Source organism: Mus caroli, unplaced genomic scaffold (assembly GCF_978045245.1).
Source record: "Mus caroli unplaced genomic scaffold, Mus_caroli_1 scaffold_13, whole genome shotgun sequence".
In the NCBI taxonomy this organism is placed as follows: domain Eukaryota; kingdom Metazoa; phylum Chordata; class Mammalia; order Rodentia; family Muridae; genus Mus; species Mus caroli.
The window spans coordinates 24,685,505-24,695,780 of record NW_028227268.1 but is presented as its reverse complement, the minus strand read 5'-3'; the positions used below and the strand labels follow the sequence as shown (position 1 = coordinate 24,695,780).

Genomic DNA, 10,276 nt, shown 5'->3' with positions numbered 1-10,276 from the left:
GAAGCATCACGAGCTCTTCGCTGCTGAGTCATCTCACTAGGCCCCTTCCGCGCCCTCTTCCACACCTTCTGAGAGATAATGTCTCCCGTGAATCTCTGGCTGGCCTGGAACTTAGAACACAGAGCAGGCTGGTCTTCCAACGAGGACCATCTCCTGCCTCCCAGATGCTGGAATTCCAGGTGTGTGGGAATGTGCACCACACACCTGGCTAATGGAACAAATTTTTGTTAATTAGCTGAATTAGTCATAGAGTCGTATTATGCTAAACTGCATTAACTTAGTTAGGCCAAGTGGTATTAGTTAATTAAATTCCTGTAACACGGAAGACAGCAGCTGGGGAGACCTTTTCCTAAGTGCTTCTCGCTCTATCTCCCAATGTTCGAACTTAAATCTCTATAAAAACTGTATTTTAGGCAGGTATAGGTGCTCTCATAGGATCAGAAATCCAAAGTCTTTTTTTTTTGGCTGCATATAGAGCTCAAGGCCAGCCTGGCTATAGGAGACCTTGCCTCAGAACAAATAAAACAAGAACTATGGGTCATAAAACCAATAGGTGTAGTAGTTAAAGCCCAGAGTCTCAAAATGTGAAGGCTCACAGCCAGATAATCACTGCAAATTCAAGGCTAGACTGAGCTTTAAATAAAGTTCTAGCCAACCCAAAGCTGTATATAGGGAGACACTATTTAAAATAAAGAAAAAGCTATTTAAAATAAATAAATAAAATAAAATAAGATGGATCCTTAAAGAATGTGAAGTTTCTACCCTGCAGTTCCAAGCAAACAAAAGCCAGTCGGACTCTGTTGTCAGGGCTACTCAAAGACTCGAGCTTTTTCTGTGTGCCACTGTACTGCCCTCTAGGGCACCCTCCTGGTCTCATGACCAACCTTGGGTGGCTGCCATCCTGGGGTATGCCAGGCAGAAAGTGAAAGGGCATAACCAGGCTGGAAAGGCACACAATACTGCCCCCTGCAGCCCACTGATGCGATTTGAGTCAAGTAGCCACATTCATCTGCTCGGAGGTTTAGGAAGCCCTGGCCAGGCCTGAAGAACCATCTGTTGGCAAATTAGCAGTGGCCTCAAAGCACCCCTGCATCACTCCACACTGATGGCCACTGATGTCATCAGGGTTCTGGCCTTAGCCCCTCCTCTCTCTACACACATCCCTGAGCTGCTCTTGCCCAGTCCTGCCCTCAAGGTTCCTACCAACCTTCCTTCAGCTACATCACCCTGGAGTGGCTGACTTACCTGGGCACCTGGGCTAGACCTCAGGTTCTAGGAGGGCTCCATCAACTCTCAACCTGACTCACATGCCAACACAGGAACCAAAATGATGGGGTAACAGACTGGAAGTAGGGCCCAGGGGGTAACGTGTGTGCCGAGATCTGGACTAGTTAAAGCTAGATGTGTGTTTTCAGTCTTCAGCCCTCTTCCTCTTGCCCTCCCTGCCTCCTGTGTCTGTCACCCCCACTGCCATCCCCACCTCTGGTGCTGAAGATTTAAACCAGGACCCCCAACCATGCTCTGAGGGTACTCTCTACAGGAAGCAGGCGCTTCAGCTCCTTCTTTTTCCTAAGTGCTTGGGTTTCGTGATAGCTCGTCATAGGAGAAGGTCTCGTTTCCTACCTATCGCTGTGATAAGCACCGTGACCAATAGCAAATTGGGAACGAAAGGGTTTATTTCATCATTCATGTTTGTCATTTAAGAAAGTCAGGACAGGAAGGGGGAGGAAGAAACCATGGGGAGATGTTGCTTTATGGAGCCCAGATCCATCTACCTAGGGAATGGTGTTGCCCATAGTGGGCTGGGTCCTCCCATATCATCACTCAAGAAAACTCTTATGAACAAAGCCATGAGCCAATCTAACCTGGGCAGTTTCTCGACTGAGACTCTTTCTTCCCAGATGACTCTAGGTTATATCCAACTAGTAAAAACTAACCAGCACAAGTAACGTGTGTCGCAAAATCCACTGATTTTTGGAGGCAATGCTGAGGCTCAGGGAGAGTAAGTCACTGAGCCAGAGTTGACAAGTGTTATCTGTAGAGTGCCCACATCCTGAAGAAGGGATCACATGACCTGCTTCTCCTATGCTAGTACAGGCACATATAGGCACACATAGGCACACATTCTGTGTCTCAGAAGTCACAGCTTTGTGTCACAGAGCTGTGACTTCTAAAACCAACTCCACAGAGGTGTTCTCTAAGTTCCACATGTGTGAGCGCAATGGCAACTGTGCACATCCCCCTACAACAGAGAGAGAACACTTAGAATAAGCCAGGTGTGGTGGCACACAACTTTAATAGCAGCTCTTGGGAGACAGAGGTAGGCAGATCTGTGAGTTCCAGACCAATCTGGTCTACATAGTGAGTTCCAGGCCAGCTAGGGAGAGTGAAACAACAACAACAACAGCAACAAGAACAACAACAAAAGGCACTTAGATCAGAACAATGCACAGCTCCCAGCAAATGCTGTCAAAGAACCTACTGTGTGACTGTGTGATAGTAGCTGTCAGGAGAAAAACAGGTCAACTCAGGATGAACGCTCCTCCACATGCTGTGTGGCCTCAAGGTAAATCAATTAGCCTCTCAGAGCTGCATTTCCTCAGTTGGTGAACAGATACTCTTTAATGTTTAGAAAGCAAAACAACTCATGCATAGCATTTAACATCAGCCTTAAATTCTTAGGAACAGAGGCCATGTAGGTCATCACCATTTCTCAGGGCCTCACCTAGGGGCCAGCGCAGGGAGGCCCTCAATGAGAACTAATCTCTTCACTCTAGCCACAACTAAAATCCGGCAGGTGCTTGCAGACAGTGACATCTTGTGGGAAATCTCAGGAACTTCACCGTGGCAAATCGCCGCTCCTTTTACTGTGGGGTCCTTGGAATACCCAGTCAACATCAAGCAAGCATTCATTCATTCACTGCCTTCTGTGTACAAGGAACTGATCCAAGTCCTGGAGTAAAGAAAGCAAGAGAGGCTGGATGGCTACACGGGGGAGTGAAAAAAATCCCAAGGATTATAACTTTGTCATTACTGCTCAACTTTAAATATATATATATAAAATATATATATATATATTGTGTGTGTGTGTGTGTGTGTGTGTGTGTGTACACGTGCATCCGTTCGTGCATCGGCTCTACCACATGTGCAAGTGCTTTTGCACGCTGGTGTGGGTGTGAAGATCAGAGGAAAACTTGCAGATGTTCTTTCTTCCACCATGGGGGATTAAACTCAGGTCCTTTGGCTTGGCAGCAAGCCCCTTTGCCCACTGAGCCATCTCACTGGACCAGCCCCAATCTTTTTTTTTTTTTTTTTTTTTCGAGCCCAATTCTTTTTTTTCTTTTTGGTTTTTCGAGCCCAATTCTTTTTTTCTTTCTTTTGTTTTGTTTTGTTTTTCAAGACAGGGTTTCTCTGTATAGCCCTGGCTGTCCTGGAACTCACTTTGTAGACCAGACTGGCCTCGAACTCAGAAATCCGTCTGCCTCTGCCTCCCGAGTGCTGGGATTAAAGGCGTGCGCCACCACCGCCCGACTCTAATTCTTTATCTTTAAGGAAATACGAACATCCTGTAAGGAGGTTGTCAAGCTGGACAGCGCCTTCTGCAGAAGCTTTCGAAGCTCTGGGAGTGATTCTGAGATGATGTCGCATGGCAGAGACTCTCAGTTCAGTGCGGGTCAACCCCAGGAAATGAAAGCATTGCTCAGAGTGGTGAGAGGTAACACAGAAGACCAGAGAGGACAACCCTCTCAGCTGGTGTAGCACAGCATGTCTGTCTGTGGAGCGAGACCTTAAGAGGGGAATCCTACCTTGCTTCTCATTCTGCTAATGATATTGACTGCACTGCGGCATCCTGACCCAGGTCCGCCACGGGGAGCGGGAGGGGCACATGACCCCAAAGCTCTATTTTCCTTTGTGACTCCAAGGAAATGAAAATTCAAGAGTTGGGGGCCAATGAGGTGGCTCAGCGCATAAAAACCCTTGTTATGCAAGCCTGTTGGTCTGAGTTTGATCCCTGGGACCAAAGGAACGGAGGCTGGAGCCAAGCAACTCTGCAATGTTGTCCTCTGACTCCCACGTCCGCATTAACCCCTACGTCTGTCTGTCTGTCTATCTAAGTCTATTATCTATCTATCTCTCAATAAATCTAGGTGTGCCATAGGTCGCATTCAACTGGAGAATCAAAAATTCCATGGAAACTGTCACTTTCAAATGGGCTCTGGAGAATGGGTGTAAAGGGAGGAGTGTGTAGGGAAGGAAGTATTTTCCAGTTTAATAATCCCATGGTGTGTTAAATGAAGTAAAGTAGTCCAAGCTGGACAGGGGAGTCAAGGTCAAACAACGCAGGCCCCAGAAGACGGTTCAAGGAAATTACATTGAATAAAACCAGGGAACCGCTGGGCGGTGGTGGCGCACGCCTTTAATCCCAGCACTTGGGGAGCAGAAGCAGGCGGATTTCTGAGTTCGAGGCCAGTCTGGTCTACAGAGTAAGTTCCAGGACAGCTAGGGCTACAGAGAGAAACCCTGTCTCGAAAAACCAAAAAAAAACAAAACAAAAAACAACAACAAAAAAAAACAACCAGGGAACCCACTAAATAAGAGGGAAGCCTGACAGAAAGGAGTCAGAGAAAAAAACAGGTGTGCAGAACCTGGAGAGATGGCTGCGGCAACAGTCCAGGGTGCAGGCAGTGGGTACAGAACCAGCTTGGAACAGAATTGGTGGGTGTAAGAGCTATAGGGATGAGTAATGGTGGTACACCCCTGTGATCACAGGGCTTGCAAGATTCAAGCAGGAAGATCCTGCCAGAGGAGGGAAGGAGTAAATGAAGGAAAGAAAAAGGAAGACACCAGATGGGTGATGCACACCCAGCCCTCCACAGGCAGAGGCAGGAGGATCTCTGAGTTTGAGGTCAGCCTGGTCTACAGAGGGAGTTCCAAGACAGCCAGAGCTACATAGAGAAACCCTGTCTCTTAAAAAAAAAAAAAAAAGTGACATGGATCTTGGGAGGTGAGCACATTTGGAAAGAAACAGTTGGGTGAGGAGAATTCTGATCAAGTTGTCAGGTCTTGTGGAGGTGATGGAGAGAAACAGACCAGGGCTGCAGGGCTGACGTGGGCAGAGACAATAGAAGGAGTTGCCAGTGTCCACCTGGAGATAAGGAACCCAAGCTCGGGAGAGGGAGTGAGAGCGTCCTAATGAATACTTAACTGATGAAAAGTGGTGCTGTAGGAAGGAGACAGCACCGGAGAATGTAAGGAGAGACAGATACAGAACCTAAGGTTTTACTAACCAGGACAGACGTCAGCAATGGCTACCAGTGTCCAGAGGCCACAGAGAAGCCGGAAAGGGAGTGGTTATAGGACACATGGGTGTGGTTGTCATCCTCTGACTCTCACAGGGGCAGAAGTCAGGCTGCAAACAGGTTAAGAGGCAAGGGGCAGAAGGTGCGGAGGCAGCTGAGAATGCCAGGGGGGACAGAGGAGATGTGAACCAAGGAGAGAGGACGGGTCTGGGTCAGGGCGCAGCAGAGGCTCTGGGAAGGGAGGCACAGGAACCCCATGGTAGAAACCATAGGTGACAAAAAGAGAGGACTTAAGAGACCCTGCTAGTGAGATGGAAGTGGGGGTACCTCTGAACCTCAGCACTCAGAAGATGCAGGCCGGAAGATTAGAATTTCATGGCCACCTTTAGGAATATCAGCCTGGGCTACACGAAAGCATGTCCAGATAGACATACAGACACACACACACACACACACACCTTGGTAAGGAGCCAAGAACTGTGATCTTGTCAACCCTGACAAACTGGAAGGGAACAGGTCTGGAGGAAGCCCAGGCTCACTTCCCCTGACTCTTCTGGGGTCTCTGATGCACTGGGAAAAGGAGAGGCACTCTCAAGGGCAGCCTGAGGAAACTAGAGGCCATTTCCCTGTAAGAGACTGTGGTCCCAGTTGAGGAGGATCTGTTTGAGCCCCAATCATCTATCACGTTTCCTCAGTAATTTCCCTTTTCCAGAACTGTTCTGTAGTGGTCTGAATGGTAGACCCCCCTCCCCCACAAAGCTATGTCCTAACCCTCAAGAACCTGTGACTGTGGCCTTTCTTAGAAAATGGGCTCTAGCAGAGCACACTTGTAGTCCCTGCACTTAGAGGCAGAGGCAGGAGGATCCCAGCAAGTTTCAGAGCAGTCTAGTTTACATCACAAATGCCAAGCCATCAAGGGCTCAATCCTAAGTACAGTCTCAAAACAGTAGGAGTTTGGAATCACAACCAACTAAATAGAATACGGGTGAATTCTAAAGTCTAAGACAAAGGCCTCCAGAACTTGAGGTAGGGACCACCTCCGGCCATTGGAAGCTGGAAAGCACTAAGGGACTCTCCCCTAGAGCCTCGGGAGCAGCAGGGCCCACTCCTGTCATTTGGTCCTGGCCTGTTCAAGTGTGAATGGAGGAAAAAAAACCCTCTGTTTCAAAGCCATCACCCCTGTGCTGATTTGCTGTGGTAGATCTAAAACCAAATTCTGCCCCCTACTAGGTAACATGGCTAGAAGTTTCTAGAGCTTTGAAGTTTCTCAGAGCTTGGAGCTCTGAAAGTCTCGAAATTAAGCCTTGCCCAGAGGGTAGTTCTAGGTCTGACCAAAAGGTGTTAGGTGGAGGCTAAACCCTTCCAGTGGGGAGAGAGGAGCCGTGCGACCCCATTCCTTCCAGTTGCTCAGAGAAGGCACTCTGCCCAGAGCTGAATCTCTACCCGGCAGCTCCAGACAGACTAAAAGACACAAATCCCATTCAGAAGACACCACTCTACCAAAGCAGGGAAATTACCATGAGCGTGGCGCCTGCCTTTCTCAACTTCTCCCCTGTAGTTGATTTTTTTCCGGGGTTTTCTCCCCATTCCCCAAATCTCCCGTTTCCCTCCTTCGGGGGTGGGGGCTGGGGGTGGGCGGAAGATGACGGATACCCTTGCCCCACCGGAATGGATAGCACTCTTCCCCTCCTCCTCCCCCCTCCCCAGGACACAGCTGGAGGGGGGAGGGGAGGTCAACCGGGTTCATAAAGGCCAGATGTTAAGGAAAAAAAGAGAGCCAAAGCGCCCACCCACCCCATCCCTTCCCTCTTCGCCCCCCACCCCGGGGAAAGGGGAGAGCTCTGAAAAGACTTTTGAGGTCCAAGAGTTTCTCCCCAAGAATCTGCTCTATGCAAACGATAAACTTTTTTACAAAGCATGGTCACCAAAAGAGACAAACACACATCCTTCCCAGTGTCACGTGGGAACAGTTGCATCAGGTAGGACACAAGGGCCATTAGAGCCCTCAGTAGCCGGCAGATCTCAAAAGCACGTGCTCCCAGCATAACTCACCTACCCTGAACCTGATCACTCGGTGTAGAGAAAGCCACTCCACCCTTCTGACTAAAGGAGTCAGGCCTGACTGGGGCGTGGTCCAGGCCTAGCTCCTCTCAGTCCGGAAAACAGAACCTCTGACCCCAAACCTAATCCCCCAGGCCCTGCCCCCTTCTGATCCATCAGATCCCTGTCAACTCCCCAAATGCCTGAGGCCAAGAAAGGCTTAAGGTAGCTAGCCCAGCACAGGTTCCCTCCACGCCCCAGAGGCTGCTTTCACTTGCCTTCCTCCAGTCGGTTTTGTACCCACCCGTGTTGGGTGTCCTTAGTATGGATTCAAATTAGCCTTCTACCTACCCACCCGCCCCCATCCCATACATAAATCGGAGGCAACGACTTCGAAAGACTTGTTTGGTCTGATTTTATTGATTTATTCCATCTTCCATCATTTTCCCAGGGAGTTTTTGGCTCCTTCCCCAGGCAAAGCCAGCCTTGGGCCGCACAGCATGGCCCTCTTCCTCCTTTCCTCTCAGAATGTGAGGAGAACGCTGGGGCTGGAGGTCTCTTTCCTTCATCCAACCTTCCGGCAAAGGGAAACTCCAAAAACTGGACAAAAGGGTAAAGTCTGCTGGCTGGGACTGAAGATCTTGACAAGGGAAAATCACCTGAACTTGGGGAGGGGGAGGACTAGGAAGAGAAAAAAGGGAGGTGTAAAGGGTTAAAGGTCTGGGCAGTGGGGGTGGGGGATGTCCCCAGGGAGCTGTCAATCACCTTCAAACCCCAACCACAGCCCCCACACCGCTAAACTGACCCTCATTCAAACATGGAAACAACCGGTTTGTCCATCACCAAGGTCCGTCCCTCTGTCCCTTTCTTTTGGTCTTCGGGCCTTAGCCGCTGTGCTCCCCTGCGGTGAAGGCTCTGCCCGCCCGCAGGGAGGACGGAGATGGTCACTAAGCTTTCTGCAGGCTTTCCCGGACGCCAGTCCTTGGATCCTCCACAAAGATGAGTAGAAAGAGCATCAGCCGGACCTCTCGGGTGCTTGAAGATCACTGTCATTTGAGGTCCCGCGGGCCACAGCCCATAAAATGCAAAGCAAAGAACAGCCAAATTTCAGAATCGAGGCTCCCTCCTGAAGCCCTCAGTCTGTCCGGGGAACCCAACTTGCCCCTGGGTAGAAGAGGTCCGACGCTCATAGTTCTTCCAAGTTGACCCACCAGGATTTGAGGCCCGGGGGCTCAGGGACAGCGGGTCCTCCCATCTGCCACTTCCACAGCGGATGGGCAGGCGGCGGCTTGGCGTCTCCCTGGAGGCGAAGCGAGGAAGCCGGCCCTAGGTCTCCGTTCTCTTCCACCACCAGAGCTGGAGGACAGGGGAAGCAGTCAAGGAGGCTGAAGGTGCTCGATGTAGGAAGTGTCGGGACGGGCCGCCGTGGCTGCACACTGCGCGGGGGCGGCGCTGGCCGCCGTCGCTTCTTAGCTGCTCCACGGGCTTTGGCCGCGGGCCGTTCGGGCCCTCGGCGCAAACTTGGAGTGTCCAGGGCGAACCCCTTCGCGTAACACCAAAGTTTCGAGCGGCGGATCAGGCGGTTGAAATGTTCCTGGCGGAGATCGCGGGGCGGGTCCGGTGCTGCGTCTGCCGTCGAGGGGCTGAGCGCGGGTGCCTCAGGCGCGGTCGGCGCAGGGTCTCCACCCCCTGGAGCCTCGGAGGCCGGCACAGGCTGCTCGGAAGGCGCAGGCTCCGGGGAGAGGCCCGCAGGTGGCGACGGAGGCGGGGAGCCGGGCTCAAGGGGCGGACTGCTAGCTGCATCAAGACCCCGGGCTGGCCTGGGCGGGGACCAGGCGGGGTCGGTCGGAGAGTCCTGAGGACGCAGGGGAGCAGGGCAGCGGCCCGGAGGTGTGCAGGAACCAGCGCCGAAGTGCGGGAAGCCGCCTCCGCCCTCTTCCTCCTCTCCACCGCCTGGGCACAGCGCGACGTCTGCATCCTCGCGGGCCGGGGAGCTCGCGTCGCTCGGCCGCCCGGCCTGTCCCCCGAGGTGCTTCAAGCCGTCCGCGGCCCAGCCTCCTGTGCATGGCGAGGCCGGGGGGCCCAGCAGCACCGGGGTCCGCGGCGCCAGCTCTCCAGGCCCCAGGCCCAGGGAGGACGGCCGGGGTTTGGCAAGGGCGCAGAAGGCGAGGGCACGCAGGCACAGTGGGGAGAACTCTGGGGTCCCCCGACGCGGCTTCAGGGGCGTAGGCGAGCAGGGAGACCCCCGCGGGGAAGCGGGCACTGCCAGGCGGGGAGGAGGACACAGAGTCTCCATGGAGCAGCCTTGGGGGTCGCCCACTGCGGGGGCCCTGGTCCCAACGGCGGGATACCCCGGCGGCCCGAAGAGCCCGCGGGCCAGGGGAACATCGCCCCCCGTCGACGGGGAGGTCTGTGCTCACGGGCGTCCGGGGCCCACCACCAGGAGCCCGCGGCGGCGCTCCGGCTCTCTCCTCGGTATCGTCACGCGGCCCTCGCCGCGGCCGGACTCCTGGGTCCCCGCGCGTCCCCGGTGCGATCGGTCGCGCTTCCTGCCGCCGCGTTCCCGGCGCAATGCCCGGCACGATCACCCCTCAACGCCGAGGCGGGGGCAAACAAAGCAGCCGGCGCTCGCCGCCGGCGGGAAGGACCCCGGCCCGGCGCCCGGTGCCCGGGCCCAGCGGCGGGGAGGGCGCCTTCCGCCCTCTCAGCTTCTTTCTTCCCCGCTGGCTCCGGAGACCGCGTTATAGAGAACTGCCCCCTCGCTGCCCCAATACCAGCGCCGCGGCTGCGAGCCCGCCTCTGATTGGGCGCTGCTGCTCTGACGTCACGTAGACCCCACCCCTCTGGCGGCACGGCCCCCGTCCCCATTCCGCACACAGACACACACACGTGGACCCGGAGCTGCTGGGCTGGAGGGCGGAGAGCAGGGACGCGTG

At 53.5% G+C, this 10,276-nt stretch overlaps 1 protein-coding gene across 1 annotated transcript; it reads right to left on the bottom strand.

Annotated features, from left to right (window-relative positions):
* Positions 1 to 7,735: 7,735 nt before the first annotated feature.
* Epop (elongin BC and polycomb repressive complex 2 associated protein) lies at positions 7,736 to 10,075 on the bottom strand. Its single transcript, XM_085829591.1, has 2 exons — positions 8,146 to 10,075; positions 7,736 to 8,021 (listed from the first exon to the last, which is right to left on the bottom strand). Exon 1 carries the CDS (start codon positions 9,634 to 9,636, stop codon positions 8,527 to 8,529), a length of 1,110 nt encoding a protein of 369 aa, XP_085685717.1. The 5' UTR covers positions 9,637 to 10,075; the 3' UTR covers positions 7,736 to 8,021; positions 8,146 to 8,526.
* Between the last annotated feature and the right edge of the window lie 201 nt (positions 10,076 to 10,276).

Excerpts from the sequence above, each read along its gene's own strand:
- Epop (XM_085829591.1), bottom strand. The coding sequence starts at position 9,636 with ATGGAGACTCTGTGTCCTCCTCCCCGCCTGGCAGTGCCCGCTTCCCCG.